Source organism: Saccopteryx leptura, chromosome 3, assembly GCF_036850995.1.
Source record: "Saccopteryx leptura isolate mSacLep1 chromosome 3, mSacLep1_pri_phased_curated, whole genome shotgun sequence".
Lineage (NCBI taxonomy): Eukaryota > Metazoa > Chordata > Mammalia > Chiroptera > Emballonuridae > Saccopteryx > Saccopteryx leptura.
Genome location: NC_089505.1, coordinates 36,249,026 through 36,274,287, shown reverse-complemented (window position 1 = coordinate 36,274,287; position 25,262 = coordinate 36,249,026). Strand labels below are relative to the sequence as shown.

The window sequence follows — 25,262 nt, the reverse complement described above, 5'->3', positions numbered from 1 at the left end:
TGCATGTATATGTGCATGTGTATATCTGTATGTGTTCTAGGTTCTCGAAGGAATTTCAGCACATTTAAAAAATTTCTTAGTGAATTCTAAAACACAAGGACAATCAGAATTTCTGTAACCTCTATCCATATATCAAAAAGATAATCTGAAATATATTATAGCTATCAGAACACATGCTCACTGAAATAAGTCATAATTTGATTTTACTTTACATTAAGCAGTATCTTGATAGTTTTTTGAAGCATACTGTATCTGATCACATCAGTCAGATGATTTCAAAGTTATTTTAATTCACGGGCAGTCATTAAATTTCTAAAACTTGCACAAAAACAAATGCTATATTCTAGGCTAAGTAAATTTCTGTAGTCTCTTGATATAATGTTATAGAATGCAGATATGTGCACACGCATCATCTTTAGATGTAAAAGCCACTTTACATGTACACAGATAGTAGTGTCTTAATAAATAATAAATAAGTACCTGAGGAGGACCTGCATGAACATGAGAGCATGAGGCACCACTGGAATACAAATAGGAATAAAATAGTCTATATATTAAGAAAGTTAATGTAAGTGATCAAAGATGAACCAGATTCATTTCCTAAAGTAATGTTTCTAAAAGAAATTTTACCCTGTTTACATTGTTAATCAAATTGAAAGAATTTGGGATTAATATGGCATGAAGCTATCACTTTCTTCTTATTAAAATATACTTAAAGGCAAAGATAAAAATGTAAGCGCAGTAACACCAGAAACTTAGGTTAGTAGTCAAGCATTTTCTAGAATTTGAAAAATTTTTCCTTTAACAATAACATCAGCAGAATTCAACCAAGAAACATAATTGGTCTTACATGTAGCCTTTACTGACTGAAGTAGAGCAACTGGAAATGTAGACCAATCAAAACTAGGCATTCCTGTTTCTTAAAACATTAAACATATGCCGGGTGGATCCCGGTCGGGCGCATGCGGGAGTCTGTCTGACTGTCTCTCCCTGTTTCCAGCTTCAGAAAAAACAAACAAACAAACAAAAAAACATTAAACATAAATTTATCTTCGGTTCAATTCCCGGTCAGGGCACACAGGAGAAGCGCCCATCTGCTTCTCCACCCTTTCTCGCTATCTCTCTCTTTCCCTCTCGCAGCCAAGGCTCCTTTGGAGCAAAGTTGGCCTGGGTGCTGAGGGCAGCTCCATGGCCTCCGCCTCAGGTGCTAGAATGGCTCCAGCCACAAGGGAGCAATGTCCCAGATGGGTAGAGCATTGCTCCCTGGTGGGCATGCCGGGTGGATCCCGGTGGGGCACATGTGGGAGTCTGTCTGACTGCCTCCCCACCTCTAACTTCAGAAAAAAAAATTACTTATAATTCAGCAATTCCACACTTAGGTATGTATCAAAATAAAATAAAATAAAATAAAACATATACTTACACAAGTACTTGTACAAAAGTATTCTTAGCTACGTTATTCGTAATAGTCCCAAACTAAAAACAACCTAAATGTCCATCTGGTGAATGGATAGATAAAATACAGTATCTTTTTGAAGGAATATTATTCAGCAATAAGAAATAAACTACTAATATGTGATATGACATGTTTCAAAAACATGGAAGTGAAAAAAGCCAGGTATGAATTAAATTTTTCACTGGAATCTTTAAAGAGCATGACTGACATGGCAGAAAATTAATTGAGTGATACTGAGAACAAACTTGAGAAATTGTCGAAAGACACAGGTAAAAAGGATAAAAAGAAAGCCAAAGGATGAGAAGATAGTAGTAAGGAGTACAAAGTGAAGAAAATTCTAAAAAACAACAACAAAATATAGAGAACATGTAATTATCAAGCCTATACTACAAAAAAGCTCCTCTGAGATAATAAGTAAATGTTAATTTCAGATTAAAAGGTCTATGTATTTAGGACATATTATAAACAAAGACCATCACCTAGATATGTCCTGGCAATATTTCTGAACTGGTTATTCTCCTTCAGCTCTCTAAGTGCATTCTTGCCCCTTTTCTGCCTTGCTCTGTGCTTCAGGAGGCTGATCTCTGTACACTGTCTCACCCAGCCCACAGCCCCTCCTAGCTGCTTTCCAGCTGGCTTTGGCCAATAGAAGACACTGGCAGAAATGCTGAGAGATGAAAAGTAGAGAAAAGATCGTTCAGGATATTTCTACTTGTGTTCTCACTTTTTCAACACCACATCTTAGCAGTAGCTAAGACTCCTCCAAATGACAGCTTCTACTGGCTTGACCTTCCTCCAGAGTGCCAGCTTTTACTGGCCCTTGTAATAGTATTTCCTCAGCAGTGGTTTCATCTCTAAAGCTGGAGATGTTTTCCAAGTGTAACTAATCTCTGTAAACCTCACCAGCCCATATTAAGAGTATGTTTCTTCAATACTGCCCACACCACTGTGAGTAATCCTACTCATTAATCCATCTACGGTGAATTTTACTTCCTACTGGAGGATCCTGATTGATACAAAGGGTAAAGAAAAATACCCTTAAATATCTAAAGAGAAAATAATTTGACTTACAAAGGAATCAAATTCAGAATGATCTCACACTTCTCCAGTGCAAAACAAAAGCCAGAAGCTAATGCGAGAATCTGTCTCTATTCCTCCCCGTTTCTCACCTCAGAAAAAAAAAAATAGGACAACCAACTTCTAAATTAGTGCAGAACATATTATTCTAATTAGCAGGAGGCAGAGAAGATAGACTCCCGCATGTGCCGGACCGGGATCCACCTGGCAAGTCCACTAAGGGGCGATGCTCTGCCCATCTGGGGCATTGCTCTGTTGCAACTGGAGCCATTTTAGCACCTGAGGCAGAGGCCATGGAGCCATCCTCAGCACCTGGGCCAAGTTTGCTCCAATGGAACCTTGGTTGTGGGAGGGGAAGAAGGAGATAGGGAGAAATGAAAGGGGGAAAGGTGGAGAAGCAGATGGGCACTTCTCCTGTGTTCTCTGGCTGGGAATCGAACCTGGGATTTCTACATGCAGGGCCGACGCTCTACCACTGAGTCAACCGGCTAGGGCCTAGCCACACCATTAAATAAGTGAATCCTCTAGCTGTATTTTATCCTTAAAAGACAATATTTTCCATATAACAGCTCTTCCTAAATTCAGTTGGTTACCATTTGATAAAAGTCTAAGAAAATCTCTTCTTCCACGTGCAAGGAGGTAGTAGATACAACCACATACCAACATATTAGTAGTTCTCTGTGCCCTTAAATACAATAATCAATTGTGCTAATTATTTCTACTATCATTCAAGGTAATTGGCCAATGCAGTGGTAAGAACACTTACTTTGTGAAGGAAAGAAAAAATAATGTAGCTAATTTTATTAACCATTTATGACTATGACTAATTGGCTAGAAAAATTAGAAATAATTGAACTAGCCCCAGATAAATGTAGAATAGTTTGAATTTTTAATTTTAAGGGCTTCTGAGTTGATTCGTGCTGAATATAAATGGTCCCATTAAGTAAAATATATAAGTATGAAATGGAAAATGTCAGGAGAGAAACTAAATGACATCTTTAAATGTCATTTACTATCTGGATATAGATCAGTTTAACTAACCTTGAAATGTAAAAATGGAATCTGAACAGAGATATTAAATAAGTAATTGTATTTCCTTTAAAATGCGATCAACTCTAAAATCTTCAAGATACAACTGAATTTTCACCGTGGAAAATACTTCCTAATATACAGTGAGTGAAACTGCATGTTATATTTACTCAAACGTAACACAAGTATTAGAAAACAAAAGAACTGAGTAAGTTCTACGGTAATTTAAGGAGCTGAAGATGAATGCCTCTGACAGCAATCACATTTTAACAACTCTTCCCTTGCCTGAGCATTTTTTGATAGTCTTCGTATGTATAACAGCTTCTGCATGTGAATTAAACAGAAATAGCGTTCTTAAAATCAGAAAGCAAAGAATTTAGATAGATGTGGAGTCAATAAAAGCTACAAAGCCATCTGAAGTATCTTGTGTACAAGACTAGTTTACACAACAGCAAAGGCAGGAGAGACAAACTGGAATGGTCAGCAGAGAGGTCAACCATACTCTCTGCACATCCCCCCTCCAACATATATAAATGTGAGCTAATGGTGGGGAAGCCCTAAGATCTCAGCCAGGGGTCGGGAACCTTTTGGGCTGAGAGAGCCATGAACGCCAAGTATTTTAAAATGTAATTCCGTGAGAGCCACACGACGACCCATGTACGTTACACATTATCCAATAAAAATTTGGTGTTGTCCCAGAGGACAGCTGTAATTGGCTCCAGCCACCTGCAATCATGAACATGAGTGGTAGGAAATGAATGGATTGTAATACATGAGAATGTTTTATATTTTTAACATTATTTTTTTTATTAAAGATTTGTCGGCCCTGGCTGGTTGGCTCACTGGTAGAGCGTCGGCCTGGCGTGCAGGAGTCCTGGGTTCAATTCCCAGCCAGGGCACACAGGAGAAGCACCCATCTGCTCCACCCCTCCCCCTCTCCTTCCTCTCTGTCTCTCTCTTCCCCTCCTGCAGCCAAGGCTCCACTGGAGCAAAGTTTGCCCAGGCGCTGAGGATGGCTCTGTGGCCTCTGCCTCAGGAGCTAGAATGGCTCTGATTGCTGCAGAGCGACGCCCCAAGATGAGCAGAGCATCGCCCCCTGGTGGGCATGCCGGGTGGATCCCGGTCGGGCGCATGTGGGAGTCTGTCTGACTGCCTCCCCGTTTCCAACTTCGGAAAAATACAAAAAAAAAAAAAAAAAAAGATTTGTCTGCGAGCCAGATGCAGCCATCAAAAGAGCCACATCTGGCTCGCAAGCCATAGGTTCCTGACCCCTGATCTAAGCACATGCCTCAAAGAATAGAGAACAGGGCAGGTGGAACAAGTTACTATGACTTTGTAGTGAAGTAAAATGTGAAGGGGAACCTCAGAGCGCAATGGATGCTCACGGGAAAAGAGACAGCAGGAGTGTTTCAAAAGCCTGCGTGCAAGAATTGGAGCCCTAGGTAGATGAAACTTCAATCTCATGGACTTAAAAATTCTTTCCAGGAGTGATGTCTTAATTGGCTACTCTAGAGGAATGTGGTAATAATAAGACAATAACATTTCCTGTCTACATTGTACCTTACACTTTATAAAATGTTTTCACACACACATTATCTCACACCGTCTTTGTGAAAAGAATAGATAAAAATATATATATATTTTCCTAGGTTTTAAGTCTGTAAAAATAAGGGACAAGATCAGCATACTTGAAAATTTTTTTCTAGTCTTGTTTCTAGGTCCCCCCCCACACACAAAGAGTCACTTTCTATGTGGGAAAATATGTTTTTCCTATAGGCATGGTGGTGGTCTTAGAGCAGTCCCAACATGTTCACGAGAAGCGTGGAACTTGGAGATTCTCGGAATATTGAGGTCCCTACATAGAGCAGGTTACTTGTGGGTCAGGAAAAAGATGAAGTGGCCATAGAAGGGGCAGCCTCAGCCTCAGTCCCCGCAGTGAGGTTGCACGACACTGGCCAGTGGAGACCATGGGCTTGGAGACAGACAGATGGCTGTGGACCCAGTCACTTACTCCTGGTATAACCAGTCTGAGCCTTGAGTATCCAGTGGAGACCATAGGCTTGGAGACAGGCAGATGGCTGTGGGCCCAGTCTGTTACTCCTGGTATAACCATTCTGAGCCTTGAGTATTCATCTTAAAAATGAAACTATTAACAACATAATTATACATAAATTATCTGGCTCAGTGACTGGCTTATAATTAGCACTCAACACATGGTTATCAAGCCACTGCAGCCCTGGGGTAATTTTCCATATCTCTTCATCCAAATTAACTGCTGAATTGACTATCCCAAACATTGAGGATTTAAAACAAAATTTAGCTGAATAGTCTTCGGGAGAAACAGCATCTGCAGTCTTCTCTCGTTGTCTAAATCTGCATTTCACATTTTTTCAGCAAAGCACATACAAGTTAAACTGCAGAGCTGGTGTTGAGGATGTCAGAATTGTTCTCCTGTTCTTGAATTCTTATTCTCATTCCCCCTCCCAAGAAGCCTAAAAGAGCCTGCTGCAGGGAGGACTTGCTGTTTGTGGGGAATGACGGGGGTTTGAGAACAGCTAGGAGGAGGACTGGAAGTTTCTAGGAGGAAGCAGTCTCAGGAAACCTCTAACTCTAGAAGCAGGGTGAGCTACTCATTGGCTTCCTCCTCATTTTGTGTCTATTGCACTAAGCTCCCTGGAAAGAGGCCTGGTGCTGAGTCATGTTTCTCGTTCTCTGCAAAAGAGGGCCTAAAACCTCTCCTCGTTTTCATTCATCCTCTCCTTCAAAATTATTTATTATCTGGTTTTTGTCAACAACTTTTGATTGTTGTGGATGCAATGATGACTAAGACAGACTCAGTCCTTACTCTTGGGGAGTTCCATGTGGGGGTGGGGGCAGTGATGGGATTCAGCCTATTTGCACTGGTTCGGTAGAACCGATACCTAATACTTCGTTGAGTTCAGTGAACCGGTCGTTAAAATGGCACTTGTAATCAGGGTTCTCTCTCAGGTGGTCACATGGGCAGCTGCCCAATGTAAAAATCACAAATTTACATTCCTTACTCTTTTTATTTTTTGTATTTTTCTGAAGCTGGAAACGGGGAAAGACAGTCAGACAGACTCCCGCATGCCCACCAGGGGGTGAAGCTCTGCCCACTAGGGGGCGATGCTCTGCCCCTCCGGGGAGTCGCTCTGTTGCGACCAGAGCCACTCTAGCGCCTGGGGCAGTGGCCAAGGGGCTATCCCCAGCGCCCGGGCCATCTTTGCTCCAACGGAGCCTCGGCTGCGGGAGGGGAAGAGAGAGACAGAGAGGAAGTAGAGGGGGAGGGGTGGAGAAGCAGATGGGCGCTTCTCCTGTGTGCCCTGGCCGGGAATCGAACCCGGGACCTCTGCACGCCAGGCCGATGCTCTACCACTGAGTCAACCGGCCAGGGCCTCCTTACTCTTTTTTAATGTTCATCTGCACAACAGCGTATTACTAAGTGCCTGTAGTAATGTTCATTCTGTCCATAAGTGAAAAAAATTGCAAGTATGGACACTAATCAAGACGTAATATAGAAGTATCTTAAATAACAGCTTTATTGTTTTTTGTCAGGTATTATTCAATATTTTTTATTAATATTTTAAAACTTTTTCTTATAATCTAGTTTTGTGTACGTCTATCATTGTTCTTATTTAAGTATTAAATGCATGAAATAATAAACTACCTTTTGGTATATCTTTTTTTTCACTTAAGACAGTCATTAGGTCAGAGAACCAGTTGTTAAATTATTTGAATCTCACCACTGGATGGGGGAGAAATATATGCAAATGAAATACTAAATAACAATTAGACTATTACAGAAAAAATATAGTTTAATTACTGCATGCTAGACACTGAACTGGAAATGGAGGGTGCGGCAGTGATCAACACAGGTATGGCCCCGTCCTCACAGGGTCTACTGTACTGAGACAGCGTGCAGCTAATATTTGGCACGGTGGTGCATATATGCGTAACTACCGCCAAACTACAACCTGGCTGACTTTTCCTGCCAAAAAATAATTCACTTGAAGTCAGGGACTTTTCTCATAGTGACACTGTTATCCCCTTATATATATACTATATATGTACTCAATAAACGCTTGTTTTAAAAGTGTGCTAACCTAAGTCAGATTATACGTTTTGGTTTTTAACCTCAAGAAAAGGCTGAGATAGAAAACCAAAGCTGTCTTCTGTCATGCTCAGGGTGAGGCTCTTCTCAGGCAGCCAAGGGTGGCCAGGGTGGAGAGGATGCCAAAGAATAACGTTAACTCCTGCCCCCAAAGCCTAAAGGTAGCATTGAGCCCCAACCTGAGTCCCTTAGGCAACGAGGTTTTAAAGGGGAGGGGAGTAGCTCTACAAGAAGTTTTGCTTGTCAAACAAAAAGGTCAAGTAACCCCGAAGAGATTCTTCCCATCTTGTAAAGAATTTCCCCTTCAAAAAACATCAGAGAAGTCACAGGAGGACGAAAATAAGTTGAATTTCAATAAGAAAATATTACAAGTATTTGGACGTTTACTTGAGAACCAGCAATCATTAACTCAGGTGCCACACCCGCTATGTGAGAGCCTGGCAGTCGCTCTCACATAGACTCTCACATAGGGGCAGGTTTCACCCCAGAGAACTCTATAAAGTCACTTCAGAGATTTCAACACAAATCCGAATGTCTGTACCATCATTCAATACTCTGGTTTATAACTAATGGAAAAGATGATGAATTCTTTGGTTACCAAGAGGTCTTTGTGGCTGCCTGGGGTGGGGAGCTAAAGGCTACAAAAAGCGTGGCTCAGAGCGTTCAGAAAGCTCCACTTGTCCTCAGTCCGGCACACGGGGTCCTCAGTGCTGCTTTTTTCCACCAAACCAGGCCCTGAGTGCTGAGCAGGAGCACAGCGTAGGTCTCAGTATCTGTGGCTCAGGACCCTTGAGCGTGCTCCCAGGAAGTGCAAACTCAGTTTAATGTAACACCCTGCTATCTCTGTCTTTGTATCCTCTCTGGTTTGACCACACTACAGCACGTAACAAATTACTGTTCACTAAATATCTGTTGATTGAATAACTGAAAAAGATGCTTGCAGTAATAAAATAGCATTAATGAGATGGAATGGCATACCTGTCTGTGAATGAAATTTTTTAGGAAGAACAAAGATAAATAAGTGAGAAAGTAAAAATGACACTTTTACAGGAACTTTTGGGAACATTCAGTATAACTTCTACATTTATGAATAAAGAAACTGAGGTCTATAATTTTAAAGTTACTTGCTCAAGGTCACAGGGAATGAGAGGTGAGGCCTCAAAGCCAGTCACCAACCAGACCTGTGGTGGTGCATGCAGTAGCTAAAGCATCGACCTTGAATGCTGAGGTCGCCGGTTCAAAACCCTGGGCTTGCCTGGTCAAGGCACAAGCGAGAAGCAGCTGATGCTTCCAGCTTCTCCCATCCCTGCCTTTCTTTCTCCTGTCTCTAAAATCAATAAATAAAATTTAAAAAATAAAAAAGAGGTAACATTAAACTTAAAAAAAAAAAGCCAGCTTCCGGACTCTATGCTACATGCATTTTCTAAGAAACCACACTCAAATTCACAGCTACTGACAAAATGCCTTAGTTTTATATCCTGCAGAATTTTAATTTCTAATGTATGAATTGTACAGATGAAAAATGACAATTGTTTAGAAGGTGGTCCTCCATTGGTTGCCATGTAAATAAAGTCTGTAGCAGTCAACATTTCCGTGTACTATAATTGATTCTCTTCGCCGTTGCTCAGGAGGACTCACTGGAAGCTCAGAGTTGCCTTCATATATGAAATCACAGCTAGAAAAATATTTCTTTCAATATTTTGCTCCCTACTTTGATTGCTACTAAACTCAAAGCTGTTCATAATAATGTACATCCCTTGAATTAAGTTTGCCTGCATCTTCCCAGATTCTTACTTGACTTAATTTTTAAACCCTTATTTCAATGTTTATGGTTTATTGTGAACCATTTCAAATCCTCTTTTAAGATAGGTTGGATAGAGAAGTAGAAGACATACAGATATTTAAACACATGTAAGCTGCTCATGTCTTAAGGGTGAATTACTCAATGATCAGCCTAAAGCTCCAGAAACTCTGATAACCTGGGAGAGTCCTGGGTTGGACACTGAACTCCCATAGAAATGGTTTGTCAGCAAACACAAAAAACATTTCAACACACATAGGTTGAACAATTTCTATGAAGCCATGATGTGACAAATACCAAAATCAATGAATATTTTAACTAGAAACTGCAACTCAATAGGAAACACTTAACCAGGTAAAATCTGTTTTTACAGTGCCTTACTGTTTCAAGAATATGAAGTTGAGCCTAATAACCAGGCGGTGGGGCAGTGGATAGAGTGTCGTACTGGGATGTGGAAGACTGAGGTTCGAAACCCCGAGGTCGCCAGCTTGAGTGGAGGATCATCTGGTTTGAGCAAGGCTCACCAGCTTGAGCCCAAGGTCGCTGGCTTGAGCAAGGGGTCACTCAGTCTGCTGTAGCCCCCCAGTCAAGGCACATATGAGAAATCAATCAATGAACAACTGAGGTGCCGCAATGAAGAATTGATGCTTCTCATCTCTTTCCTGTCTGTCTGTCCCTATCTGTCCTTCTCTCTGTCTCTGTCTCTGTCACACACACACAAAAAAAGTTGCAAACTCCAACCAAGAGGGAAACTAGGATCTAATCAACTATATAAGGTGAGTTATGCTGACATGTGTTTTTATGTAAAGAATAAAAAATTTGAAGTTTATATTAAAAGTTCAATATGCTTCAAAATATAATCCACCAACAGAGTTCTTCTGATCTGTGTAATTACTTTGCTTTAGCTGGGGGATTGCATCTCAGTAAAAGAGCCACTTACCCAAGGCTGTGTCTGGGAAATCATTTCACAGTACATGTAACTGCATATGAATTGCATGAAAAAATATTCAGCAATGTTTATAATTCCAAAATAAATACGTCTTTAAAAATACATTGTGACCTCCTGGAAGACAAGCCTTCCTGTGCTTACCTTGCATACTCTTTTTTTAAATTTAATCTCTATTTTTCTTGCCAATATTATTCAAGAAAACTATTGTCTCTGAAAAGATATGACTAAAGTAATAGTGTTTGATGCTTTTGAAAATATTTCTGGCGGCCCTGGCCGGTTGGCTCAGTGGTAGAGCATCGGCCTGGCGTGCAGGAATCCTGGGTTCGATTCCCAGCCAGGGCACACAGGGAAGCGCCCATCTGCTTCTCCACCCCTCCCCCTCTCCTTCCTCTCTGTCTCTCTCTTCCCCTCCTGCAGCCAAGGCTCCATTGGAGCAAAGTTGACCTGGGCGCTGAGGATGGCTCCATGGCCCCTGCCTCAGGCGCTAGAATGGCCCTGGTAGCAACAAAGCAACACCCCAGATAGGCAGAGCATCGCCCCCTAGTGGGCATGCCAGGTGGATCCCGGTCGGGCGCATGCAGGATTCTGTCTGACTGCCTCCCTGTTTCCAACTTCAGAAAAATACAAAAAAATATATAGATATTTCTGGCAATTTCATTTAAAAATTTCAATGACCACTGTTTCTTTTTTTTTTTTTCAAATTATAAGGAAACTACCAGAACTAACGGGAAATACTCAAAATGCCAAAGAAATTCCCCATTAAAACTGTCCCTAGGGCTGTTTCTTTGCTAACTTATCATTCAGCATTTCTTGTTTGTATTTTATAACTTAGATAAACATGCTCTCTCATAACTAAGTATTGTTACAATCAATTCTTTATTTTATAAGAAAATAATAGGTAATTATAATCATGCAAGACAAACATTTGTTCATTAATGTGTCCTGTCTGCAAAGAGAGTCTGAGTATACAGATACACTCTTTATAGAAAAGACCAAAAATAAAATTTAAAAAATCCCCAGAAACAGAAATTTATAGCATCAATAATTTTGTTGTTCTAGAATGAAAGTTCATCATAACAGAGAGGATATATTAACCAAATACACAGAAAATGAAAGTCCCAAGATAGATGGTGTTATTGTAATAGACCAGTTAAGAGCTCTCCAGAGCAAATCCCAGGAAAAATGAAAAGAATCATTTTCTTTTAAGACTCTTGTGTATGAGTGAGGGGTTAGACAACATAAATACCGATTCTGATACGTAAAAGATCAATAAACAATGCTCATCACCATCTCAATTACTTTTTTATCTCTATTTTCAAAGGTCCTCTGTTGGTTATCTGCTTTACTGTCTCTCATCAATGCTTCTCCAAACACCAGACCTTAGGTGACATGAGAAGACTGTCCCTACTGTAGAGTAGTTGTTTCAAAGCTTTGATAATAAAGATTCATCTTACAACAGGACTTCATGAAGGGCAGTGACCCTCAATTAAATGAAGCAAAGACTCACCCTTCACAGACCCTCACTTTATGCTATTTGTGCATTAACTTGTCCTTGCATTCAAAGAAGTAGTAATAGTTTCCATAAAAATAATATCTCTACGATAGTTTGTGGTGCTGAAAGGCCCTCATTTTTCCTATGTTACATAAATGTAAAGGCATTTTTCTACCGCAAGAAAACATACTGACTAGTAGCAATCAGTGTTTTGTAATCAGAGTGAGAATAACACTATGATTCTAAGGCGGCATCCTAAGAAATCTTTTTTGTTTGCAAATGGCAGAATATCAGCTATTTCAATAGAAACAATGAACTGCAATAAACTTAACTAATTACCTCCATCCTGTCTCTACTCAACTCTTCTTACCCCCAAGTGCCTACTCTACCCTCTCAGGGGGAGACAATAAGCAGATGGATGTGAGCAGGTGCACAGAACTGTGTGTAGCCACCAGCCCTGTGAGCAATTGGTCAACACCCTTGAAGCCAGTTAAACCTTTAGTAAACAGTTTTCAAACTCCAACAGATGGGCTACTGGTCCCAGTTGTGCTGTTCAACATCTATATGACTCCATATAAGAAACTAAAATCTGGGAGTTGGAGGATTGCTTATCTCTAGTATATTCTATTTAATATTTAATTACTGTACTCCATAACTAGTGTCTTCTCTCCAAAATGGAAAGCTTGGCCTGGTCTGTTTTCTCCACTGGTAGAATGCCACAAAGGGATGGACAGTCATGTGGTTAACAGTCACCAAGGACTTGAACATGTTTAAATCTTACAACCAGGGAAACAGATGGTTAACTGATGCTGTTGCAATTGTACAGGGACAAATCAGTCTTCAAACTCACAGTTCCAGTAATAACAGTGAGCCTGTTATTACTGCAGCTCAGTTTTAATATTTATGTTCATGGAGGACAACAAAATTACCAATACTTTTCACTTCCCTTATATTACATTTAGAATCCTTCAAATTTTTATCTTCCACTCTCTTGTCCTTAGTCTCTATTTCTTTCTTCTTTCTTTCTTTCTTTCTTTCTTTCTTTCTTTCTTTCTTTCTTTCTTTCTTTCTTTCTTTCTTTCTTTCTTTTTTAGTGAGGGAGAGAGTGAGCAAGAGGGACAGATAGGAACAGACAGACAGGAAGGGAGAGAGATGAGAAGCATCAATTCTTTGTTGGGGCACCTTAGCTGTTCTTTGATTGCTTTCTCATGTGTGCCTTGAACAGGGGGCTCCAGCAGAGCAAGTGACCCCTTGCTCAAGCCAGCAACCTTGGACTCAAGCCAGCAACCTTGGGTTTCAAGCCAGTGACCTTTGGGCTCAAACCAGTGCCTATGGGGTCTTGTCTATGATCCCAAGCTCAAGCTGGAGACCCTGCACTCAAGCAGGATGACCCTGTGCTCAAGCTGGCAACCTCGGGATTTTGAACCTGGGTCCTCAATATTCCAGGCCTATGCTCTATCTACTGAACCACCATCTGGTCAGGCTTTCCTCTTATTTATATTTCTGCCACTCCTCTCACCTTCTCAAACTGTAAATGCTATTTTAAAGACCATCTTTTTAATAAGTTTACTTTAAAAGCTGATGTGCTGTATATGTGTTCCTAAATTCTTTACACTTTTTGTTGTCATCTCTAATCAGGGATTGAAATTTGGCCTCTATTAACTCCAAGAATAAAGCAAATTGCCTCTTTAGCTTGAACATATATATATATACCCATACTGCTTGGTGCTGCAAGAGTGTTTTCCCAATCCAGAGTTAGAGCTCTGAAGGAAGAAGCAGTCACAGGGAAGGGTGTGAGGAACAGAATCAAGGAAATACATCTTTCCAATGATTCTCTTGAGGACATTCCAGGTTCTAGCCCTTCTCAGTAACCAGATGACTTTAGCTTTTATTTTAAGATGGGAGTGGTGCCTCTGTCTGGCTAATAGAAAGCTAGTTTATAGGTGTCTTTTCCCTTTCCTGGACATAGATTAAAATCAGAAAGCCCTTATGCTATTGTTAAATCCAACTTTCTAGATATCCACTTGAAAACTACTCACATGACACCAAATCACCAAGTATTTTTCTTTTATCCTTGGTAATCAAAGAAAGTTTGTTTTGACTTGAATGTTTCCAATTATATAAACAAAGAACATGGCAGAAAGCAAGTGAGGTATGAACATGGAATGAAGCTGAATGGAACTAACAATGAACTTTCTCTTTGCTTTCCCATAAGAAGGTATTTAATAGCTACTGTTCTGCGTTGAATTGTATCCCTGCAAATCATATTTTTAAGTCCTAGTCCCAAGTATCACAGAATGTGACTTTATTTGGAGATAAGGCCTTTATAGAGGCAACCAAGCTACAATGAAGGAGGTTATTATGGTAGGCTGTAATCTAATATGACTGTTGTCCTTATAAGAAGAGAGAATTGGAACCCACACAGCTACAAGGAGAATGCCATGTCAACAAGCCAAAAAGAGACTTGGAACAAATTCTTCCTTCACAGCCCTCAAAAGGTGTCAACCCCACTACCACCTTGATTTTGGACTTCTTGCCTCCAGAACTGTGAGAAAATGAATTTCTATTGTTTAAGCCATCCCATTAGCGATACTTTGATACAGCAGTTCTAGAAAATTAATACAGCTACTTTATGTTTTCCTAGAAATTAAACTTTCATTTTTGAGAAATTTCAACTGTACATTTCTGTGGAAGAAACATATACTGATACCTATTTAATTTCATATTTGATCTCTTAACTTTAAGAAAAAGGTATCTATGCTGCTCTTTAAATGGTAACATCCTGGATTTCACAGTAGAATCCACGATAGCAACAGGAAATGTTGAAAACCCTCGAAAACTACATTTAATAATTGAATAAACAGAAACAAGTAGAAGTTAGAAGCCTGTTCAAATCCCTGTTTGTCACCAGAGACGGGAAGATGAAATCAACATGGCTTCTAGTCTCTATGATTTTCTACTTCAGCACACAGTCACCCTTAGCCAAGAATTACTATCATTAAAACATCATGTTAAAAATATTGAAAGTCAGGCTTGACTAGGCAGTAGCACAGTGGATAGAGCATCTTGTATGCTAAAGACCCAGGTTTGAAACCCCGAGGTTGCCGACTTGAGTGCGGGCTCACCAGCTTGAGCCTGGGGTTAACAGCTTGAGTGTGGGGTTGCTGGCTTGAGTGTGGAATCATATACATGGCCACATGGTCACTGGCTTAAGCCCAAGGTTGCTGGCTTAAGCATGGGGCCACTGGCTCAGCTACAGCCCCCCGGGTCAAGGCACGTATGAGAAAAAAAATCAATGTACCACTAAGGTGCCGCAACTATGAGTTGATGCTTCTCATCTCTCATTTCTCTCCTTTCCTGCCTGCCTGTCCCTTTCAGTCCCTCCCTCCCTCCCCCAGAAAACAAATATATATATATATATTTAAAGTCAAGATAAGACTAAGTAGAAACTTAGATCACAAAGAGTTTTACTACATTGAAACAGCTTTATACAATTTCTGAAACATATTCTTAATCAGACTATTGACAATTCACTGTTATAAGATAGATACACTTATATACCATTTTGACATAGCACGGTGAATGGAAAACTGAAATATCTCAGTCCATAGAAAGTTCAAGATTTTCATTTCAATTCTGCATATGTCATCAGAGAAAAAGGTTCAGAGTGCCCTTTATATAATTTGGTAATTCTCAATGGTTTTTACAAGTTGCAGTGATATTCTCAGGCAGTTTTCTTTCTCTCTCTCTCTCTCTCTCTCTCTTTTTAGTGAGAGAGGCAGAAAGAGGGACAGACAGATAGGAAGGGAAAAAGATGAGAAGCATCTTCATTGCAGCACCTCAGTTGTTCATTATTGCTTTCCTATATGTGCCTTCTCTGGGGGGCTCCAGCTGAGCCAGTGACCTCTCGCTCAAACCAGTGACCTTGGGCTCAAGCCAGCAAGCTTTGAGCTCAAGCCAAGTACCATAGGGTCATGTCTATGATCCCAAGCTCAAGTCAGCCACCCCACACTCAAGCTGGTGAGCCCGCACTCAAGCTGAATGAGCCTGTACTCAAGCCAACGACCTTGGGGTTTCGAACCTGGGTCCTCTGCATTCCAGTCCAGTGCTCTATCCACTGCACCACCGCCTGGTCAGACTTTCATGCTGTTTTCAAAGAAAAATATTTTAATTCAAGTTATTACTTATCACAAAGCTAATTGTGTATCGATAGACCCTTTCTCTTCCAACTATTTTCTTTGATACTAATTTTGCAGATAACATTCAGGGATATATGGTAGGAATCTTGAGATAACTGATGTGGAAGGCAATTCTGACTCTTTTACCCTTAAGGGCAGAACTAAGACAGCTTGGTTAAAGTTGAAATTAAATAGATTTCCACTCAACACAAAGAAAACCTTTAAAAAGATGTATGCTGTGGTAGAATTAGTTACTGCAGAAGATCTTTTATGAGTTAGTCACTGGTGATGTTCTGAGTATCAGACCGTTTGGAAGCTTTTTCATAAAGGAGGATTCAAGCAATGGTTAGGTTAGATTAAATGTACTTTATGGCCTTTTTCATCCAAAAGTCCATGGTACTATGAATTTAGTAATATCACAGAACTAGTTCTTCCCCTCTGCTAACACAAGGTTTATTCCTCCGTACTCTTGACACCCTTTGTGTTTCATATAGCTGTGTAATTCATATAATTAACATACATTTAGATGACACAGGCTGAAACATCAGTCACAGCTCATATATGTCAAGTTAGAGCAGCGGTTCTCAACCTGTGGGTCGCGACCCCGGCGGGAGTCGAACGACCAAAACACAGGGGTCGCCTAAAGCCATCGGAAATTAGGCGACCCCTGTGTTTTGGTCGTTCGACCCCCGCCGGGGTCGCGACCCACAGGTTGAGAACCGCTGAGTTAGAGGTAGAGCTGAAGTCAAATTCTCATTTATTAGTACAAACTCATCTATCTGTTATTATATAGAGTGAGAACAAAATGTCTTATAATCATGAAAAAATAAAACTATTTTAAATCAGGCCCTGGCCGGTTGGCTCAGCGGTGGAGCGTCGGCCTGGCGTGCAGGGGACCCGGGTACGATTCCCGGCCAGGGCACATGGGAGAAGCGCTCAGTTGCTTCTCCACCCCCCCCCCCCACTTCCTCTCTGTCTCTCTCTTCCCCTCCCGCAGCCAAGGCTCCATTGGAGCAAAGATGGCCCGGACGCTGGGGATGGCTCCTTGGCCTCTGCCCCAGGCGCTAGAGTGGCTCTGGTCGCGGAGGAGCGACGCCCCGGAGGGGCAGAGCATCGCCCCCTGGTGGGCAGAGCATCGCCCCTGGTGGGCGTGCCGGGTGGATCCCGGTTGGGCGCATGCGGGGAGTCTGTCTGACTGTCTCTCCCCATTTCCAGCTTCCGAGAAATACAGAAAAAACAAAACAAAACCTATTTTAAATCATATTAATCCTTGAAATTCTTTTCTAAAAAGTTAAAAATAATTAGCACACCATGAGATAACTGAATTACTAACCTCCTTCATTTTTTCCAATTCATTCTGTAGAGCTTGCTTTGCAATCTCAACTTCTATAAGTTGTTGCCTCAGTTTCTCATTTTCATCTTCTGTTGTCGTTCTCTTTTCCTCCACATTTTCCAATTCATGGTGAAGTCTCACAGATACATCCTTTGCAACCTAAAGTGTTTATAACAATAAAATATAATTAAAGACAACAAAATAAGTGGGCTAAATTTATATTCATAGAAAAGTACTGAGTCAGTACTTAAAATGTTTTCCATATGCAGACATTATTCCAGATGTTTTATATATAAGCCGTTCACATACACAAACCATTTAATGCTCAAAACAACCCCATAAAATAAGTACGATTATTATTCCTATTGTATAGATGGGAAAACTGACTATGAGAGATGTGAAGTAATATGTTCAAGGTCATATAGCTAAGAAGTGGCCAGGTTGTCTGGTTCTCAACTCTGTTCCTTACCTTGAAGTTAATACAATTAAAATTATGTATTTTTGGTTGTCCAAGGCCATGAAGATACGACTTGACTTACAGTCAAATTAAATTGCCACACCCACCTAAAAACGCATTTCAAAATTGAAATTTCTCCACTGGAGGAAATTTTGCAGAAGCTCTTTCACAATAAAAAAGTATATAAAGTATTTCTTTTACTTTATTTCACTCTCCCTTTACTTACAAAAGGGGTCTTAAGTTGGACATTTTTTCCTTTGAGGGATTATGGCGGTGGTAAATACAGCAACAAAAGACTCCTGGAAGGAAGGGATAAGGGACTTGCAGAGAGAACTCTCAACTCATCTTCCCAGTGCTTTTCCTATTCAGGGCTTCAACTACTTTGGGGGAGTCCTCAACGCATTGCTCTGGAGTGCTTGATTCCACCAGGCCTTCAGCTGGGAGGCAGATTCTGGAGGCCAGAGCCTGTGCCCTACCACACCCTTGTTTCTGCCAGGAAGGGAGGCGCCCTCTTCCCACCATCTCCTTTAGAACCGCCTTTAATCCCAGGAGAACCCAAGGGCTCGCTCTCTATAAGGCCTGACATACACTCTTCAGATCAGCCTATCTGCCCTTCCTATCCCTTCCAGGGCTGATATTTTGTGGTTAGAGCTGAGAAACTACGTGTAGGGAGACAGGGAGACAGGCACCAATGAAGGCCTTTCAGAGTAAAGAGCCTTTGACCAGTCCCCCGCCCCACTCCCCTCCCCCCCCCGCCCAACCCGCCCCATCCGCCCCGCCCCGCCCCGCCCCGCCTTCTTTGCCTCCCTTGCCACGCGCCCCCAGCCCCCGCGCCCCCGTGCCCGGGCGCCGCAGACCTTGAGGTCCTGCTCCAGGCTGCGCAGCAGCTCCCCGTCGATTTCGCCAGTCTGCGCATAACGGAGCCTCTTGCGCTCGGCTTTGCGGAGGCGGTACTGCAGGATCCGGCAGTTCTTGTTGGCTCTCTCCAACTCGTGGCGCATTTCTTGCAATTGACAGGCGTCCTCCTCGAAGAAAGTGTCCCTCATCTCATCCATCTCGGTCCTCAGCTCGTCTATCTCGTTCTGGGGTGACAGGTCGCGGGTGAAAATTAGCCTCGCCCCCCACCCTTCTGACATACAACGTGTACACCCCATCCTAACTCCGAATTCTCAGCTTTATTGCCCCCTCTCTAGGAGACACGAGTGACACGGAGCAGCTAGAAAAACAGGCCCTTTTTGGGCTTTCTCTTGCTCTCCTATTCGATGTAGCTTTCTCCGTGAAAATGTGGGGCAAACCATGATAATTAGAGAAACGAAGGTTCAGATTTGGATTTACATTAAACACAACGCTACCAATCTCAGGCTATTTTAAATCCGGAAAAGACCTAGGAACCCCCTCCCCTCATTTCCTGTTCCCCTCCCTCTTTAAAGGCTCCCTAACGCGTTAGCAGCCTCTCACCCTCGCCAGACACGCCCTAATCCCCCGAGGCCCACACCTCCCCTCCCCCACCCCGTTTCCCCCACCTCCTCACCTTGAGAGTCTCGTTTTCCTCTCGAAGCTTCTCCATCTCCTCCTGCATTTCTTCCTGATCCTGCAGCTGCTGCGGGTGCGGCTGCGACGAAGGGGGCGCCGCCGCCTGCATGCCCCCGTCGCTCGCGCTGCCTTCTGCGCTCTGCTGGGGGCCCTCCGCTGCCGCCGCCATTGGGGAGGAGGAAGGGACTACCAGAGATTCGCTGATGGCAGGGGCGCCCGAGACCGGGAAGTTGCGGTTGCTGCCACTGCCGCCGTTCTTAGTGTGCATCTGAGCCGCGGCTGCCGCCGCCGCTGCCCGCTCTTTCTTGAGATGGAACTGGATGAGCTCAGACTGCAGACATCCTTCCTTCCAGTAGCTCCCCCCTCCACTGTTGCTGCCCCCCACAACGCCGCTTCCTGAGTTTCTACTGCCGGGGCCTGGGGTTTTGACAGCAGAGGATGGCGAAGGGGAGGCCCCCTCCCCTCCGCAGCCGCCCCTCTGCTGAGCTCGTCCGCCTTTCCCTCGCCAGCCCCTGGGCGGCGGCGGCGGCTGCGGCGCGCCCCCCTCCCTTTCCCCGGAGCCGTCGCCGGCTCCTCCTCCTTCCACACCTCCTCCTCCTCCTTCTGCGAACGGAGGGGGTTCCCCGAGTTTAGAGGACACAGGCTCTAGCTCCCGAGGCGGCTCCTCCGCTGGGCCAGGCCTCCTGCCGCCCACCGGGGCCAGGGTCACCGCGGGGGCCGCTTCAGCACCAGCCGCGGCTTGGACAGCTCCCGGGACGGCCCCTTTGGGAGCCAGGGGCGCAGCCTTCTCCGCCCCGCCTCCGCTTCCTCTAGTGCTGGCGGGAGGTGGCCCGCGGCCCCCGCTCTTATTGCTCTGCTGCTGCTGCAACTGCTGCTGCCGAACAGTATTGAGTTTAGTGCCTGCCCCCACCGGGGACCGTGTAGACGCCGTCGTCTGTCTGGCCGAATTGTCTCTCAGTCTAGCGGGTGATTGAGCACGCTGTTGCTTTCTGCTGCTGCCCTCCGGGTGCAGACGAGCTTCGGTGACTGCGGTTGCAGAAGAAGCTGCCGCTGTGGCAGGGGCAGCGCCCCCGGTCGGTGGCTGACTCATGGCTGTCTAGGAAGAATAAATATACTGGATGAGATTTAGAATGATCCATCACCAGATCATTTTCTTCCCTCCGCACTGCCACCAAACTTCCTTTGTAATCTGGAACGGAAACAAAAGCAGGAAAGCATACAACATGTCTGCATTGTTACAGAGCAAAGGATGAGTTTGCTATGCAAGAAAAGCCCTAGGAAATAACGAGATTTGGAAGGCCCCTAATAGAAGCCTTGACTTTAAGAGCAAGATGCAGGATTGTCAATTCTCGTTTTGCCCAGGAAGGCGCTAGCTCCAACCCACTTCACTTCAGCAAAATGAAGAAGATGGGAAAGGAGCCGAACCCAACACTCTCCAGGCAGCATGTTTTGACAAGGGTGAGACATAGAGTCAGAAAAGAATTGAGGGGGGAGAATATTTTAAAAAGAAGAGGGGCTCTGGCTGGATTGTTCAGTAGATAGAACGTCAGTCCTGGCGCTCAGAGGTTGTGGGTTCAATCCCTGGTAATGGCAGCACAGAAGCAATCAATGAGTGCAAAACCAAATGGAAGAACTAAGTGGACCAACGAGTTGATTTTTCTCTCTATCTCCCCCCCCCCTCAAATCAATGCACATTTTTTGAAAAGAAAAAGAAAAAGATAAGATCAAGAAGAAGCTTCAGAGGAAAAAGATGTGTCCACATATTAGAGTTGTCAATACCCCAATTTTTCAACTTTGGTTTTTCTTACTTCAAATTCACAATTTAAAGCACAATTTGGTGGAGAGAGTTGTATTTAATTTATACTCCCAGTGTCAATTACAAAAAAAGGGTGATGAGGGAGGTTTTTGAAGAAAATTTGTTATGGATGAATGGCACTTTTTTGAAACAACTCTAAGCCTTAATGATCTTCATAGTTGGAGAAATGCACCTAATTTCTTTTAGGAATATATATGTGAATTTATATATTTAAAATCAACCTCAGTTTCAAGGGGAAAAAATGGCATTAGGAATTATCTCTATAGTTTAATCATGAACAATTCTACAGGGATTTTTCTTTTCCCAAGCTTCAGGAAATAATTTTTAAAATATGTTTAGAAGTTTATTGATGGCTCTGCACAATTTCTTAAATTACAGGTGATGCCATTTTCTACACTTAACCACACTTCGTAGTTTTTGTGAATCACCTTAGTTTTAAGTCTAGTTGCTACATAGAAAATATTTTTATTCTTAAGCATCTTCTCAGATGATATTTCATAGGCAAAGTTATATTGTTTCAGTGCCCTGCCCATCCCATAAAGCCACATTGTGAGACAGAATGACCCTGCTCCCAAGAAGGTTGCTACATCCTGACTGGGCACCCAGAGGCTGGTGCATCTTAACTCATGGTGATAAGACCAATTTTTATTGTGTATTATTTCAAAGATAAAACCATCATTGGCATTTAAATCTGGAATACAGCAAACGGTTGCCTCCAGGGTTCTCCTTAGTAATTCAGCTAGCTAGTCAGTTAGCCAACTAGAACTATATATAATTACTCTTTAAAACACTGAAGAAGACATGACTAGGCATAAAGTTCTATTTTTTTAAATTCCAGTTAGAAGAGAAGGTGCTTGTCAGTTACTTTACTAGCATTATTCTTGAAATTGTCTATTTTCAGTATCGTAACTTAGTAAATGTATAATAAATCCTCATTTTATAAAGAAATATTACTGGAGGGCTCGTTCTCTACCACTTTCTCTTCCCAGAATCTCTTTCTAACTCAATTTGGAAAATAAAAGTGAACAAAGAAGACATTATGGGTGGGGATAAAAAGAAAAAGTTGTCTTTCAACTTATTTTTTACGTGTTCTCTTGGAGCCACATGCTCCAAGTATATGTGGCCCAGCAAAGAACGCTTAAATTCGGTACCCGGACAGCTTTAACCCAAGAGAAAGCTCGGCTTCCACAAAGATACCCCACTGCGGTCACGTGCTTCTTCCAAAGTGACAAGACATTGTGTCTCTTTAAGGCTTCCCCGGTGAAAATCGTTAACCAAGCAACCCGAAACAACCAAAACCAACACTTTTCATCTCTAGTTTTATATGCCCATTAAACTACCCCCTCACTCATCCCCGTCCCTTTAGAAATCCGGAACTGCTCACTTTTCAGCAGAGGCGACGTTTCGAAGTTGATGCAAATCAATAGCGTTTTCCTCTTGTTCTTCCGGCGACCTCAGGGTTTGTGTCTTTCAGAAAAAAAACAAAGTTTGACTTCGTAGTATTATATTCGACTTTCTGGTTGAGCACTATTTTGGGCCCACTCGCCCCAAGTCCCACACCCACTGGATTTCTCCAAACAATGGCGTTCAAGTGCAGACTCAGGGGCCACCAGAGCCGATTACTTCCCGGCAGCCCGCGGCTGGGCTGGAGCTGGGGCTGGAGCTGGGACTCGGAGCAGGCGACCACGGAGGTACCACGCCGTGCCAGACGCTCCCCAGGAAGTGCACTGATATTCATGAGCTGACCTCACCGGACTGGGCAGGGGAGGGGGTGGGATTGCAAGGGAGGACAGGGTAGAAGTAACCAAAGAGAAGCTACTTACAAAAAGAAAGAGAAGAAGGCGGGGATGGGGAATGGGGGGGGGGGGGTGACAACAAGACAAAAAGGCTAAAGCCACGCCCGGGATGGAAGATCCATAGCCACGCTCAAAGTCTTTGCTCCACTCCTGTATCCCGTACTTGGCAGATAATTCCAAAACCGCTCGAAATCGGATGCACTGGTTTTCTGCAAAGCTTTGTCCTCGGCTCGATCAATTTCCATCAATTATTCACTTAAGCTTTTTTTTTTTTTTTTTTTTTTCCACAGGGAGACAGATGCGAACAAGCCTTCCGGGAGTGACTGACGTCTTCTGCTGCAGCTGCGAGGCGCTGGCGGGCGGCTGCTGGGAGTTTTCTTTGTTCGTTCACTTTAATTCTCAGTCGACCTCTCCACGCGGTGCATGGTCCCCACCCCCAGCCCGGGCGGAGTCATCAGACGTCGTTTCCAAGAGTAGATATGGTTGCCAGACCCACCATCCCACAGACAAAGGGTTCTGGTGATGCCGCGACTAATTTAGTGTAAAACGAATAAACATGGGTTTACAAAGATAGTTTATAGACGGGTTCGCCTTCGGTACATTTTCTTTGCTATTAAGTTCTAGTTTCCATCGTGAATACAGTACCAATTGCTAAAATCCATAATCTTTCAAGTATTGCGTGTGCATAACAGGAATTATCAAGAGTGTTATTTATACGGTATGAGCTTAAGAAATTTGGGGGGAAATTCAGAATAGATCCCTTTAAAATGGACACTAATCAATACTGTTCTACAGTAGTAACATTTAAAAAATCAGACTGGAAATTTCTTTTTTTCCTTCCTAGTTTTATTTTATTTTATTTTATTTATTTTTTTGGAGGGGGAACATGAAGATGTCCTCCTACCTCTTAAATTTTTTAGTGAAATTTAGGATGAAAATATATAATAAACACTTTTAAAAAGGTTATTTTAAAATTTTTTAATTTCTCTTGTATTTAATATTGTGGTTTGCATCTAAAAGGTCAATGTCGTGAAATAATCTCTGTTTATGCTAACATGAATTTTAATGTAATATTTTATTTACCAAGTGTAACATCTTGCATTAAAATGTAATTGAAACATCTTAAGAAGTAGTTTGCATACAAGCAATATCATTATTTCAATAACAAAAGAAAACAGATGTTCAAACCCTGGTGAGTCGTATTTTCAGTGATCTATCAGACAAGTATAGTATCACAGCAAAATCATGCATTCATCTGCTCCAAAATAGTTAATAAGTGCCTATTTTATTCCTGGCACTGTCCAAGGTGCTAGTTATGAAAAAATTAAATTAAGAAATAGTCTTTTTACTGGGTTGCTCAAATCTATTGATGAGGATTAGAATAATTTTCATATGATCCCCTGAATATTTTTGGATGGTGGAATTGTGATATCTCTGACACCTATCATTAATAACTCAGACTCCGACCAGCATACAAAAAATAGAGGAATAAAAATAAGTAAATGTAATCACAGTTTACTTAGAATTTATATTCTGCAATTTGTCACTAAGTACCCAAATTTCAGTTGTGATTTCCTTAAGAAATATCAAGGTCCACAGGTATCATTCAACCAAAATGGATAAAAGTGGATAAAAATACTTTTCACATTAATTTTTAAAAATGAAATGATATTACAAGCATAATCTAAGAATACAAAACATACCAGCCTGCTTTTCTAAAGACTTGTATGTCATTCAGATATCTATGTTTCAAATTTGGCCTAGGGTAATATTTCTTTAATGAAATTAGTAACTTTAAAAATAACGAAGTCAAGAATTGGTTATTATGCAGTTAATGTTCTTAAATGTGTAGAATTAATAATTTAATATGTATTTTTAAGGTTTAAAACTAAAAAAAACAGATTAAGTGATATTTGAGATACTTCTTTATTCAAGTAAATATACTACAAGAAAAACCTTTATTATTATTATTTTTTTTAGAGAGAGAAAGGAAGAGAGACAGAGGTATTCATTAGTTGTTTCACTTAGTTGTGTGCTCATTGGTCACTTTCCATATGTGACCTGACCTGGGGTCAAACCTGCAACTTTGATGTTTCAGGACAATCTTCTAACTGAACTAACCAGCCAGGGTAACTATAAGAGGAACTTTTGAACAGGAAATTTATCCTGTGTATGCCTTTATTTGCTAGTTAAAGTTATACATCTTCAATTAAGGA

General features: G+C 42.0%; 1 protein-coding gene across 2 annotated transcripts in view; it reads right to left on the bottom strand.

Annotated features, from left to right (window-relative positions):
• Positions 1 to 22,974, bottom strand: part of MTCL3 (MTCL family member 3) — a 71,918-nt gene extending 48,944 nt beyond the window's left edge. For both annotated transcript variants that reach the window (XM_066373281.1, XM_066373280.1), the window contains exons 1-4: positions 22,635 to 22,974; positions 19,433 to 20,530; positions 18,759 to 18,983; positions 17,445 to 17,603 (exon numbers count right to left, since the gene is read on the bottom strand). In XM_066373281.1, the coding sequence (XP_066229378.1) occupies positions 17,445 to 17,603; positions 18,759 to 18,983; positions 19,433 to 20,524 (1,476 nt within the window). In that variant the 5' untranslated portion in view covers positions 20,525 to 20,530; positions 22,635 to 22,974. The remainder of the gene's footprint in view (positions 1 to 17,444; positions 17,604 to 18,758; positions 18,984 to 19,432; positions 20,531 to 22,634) is intronic.
• Between the last annotated feature and the right edge of the window lie 2,288 nt (positions 22,975 to 25,262).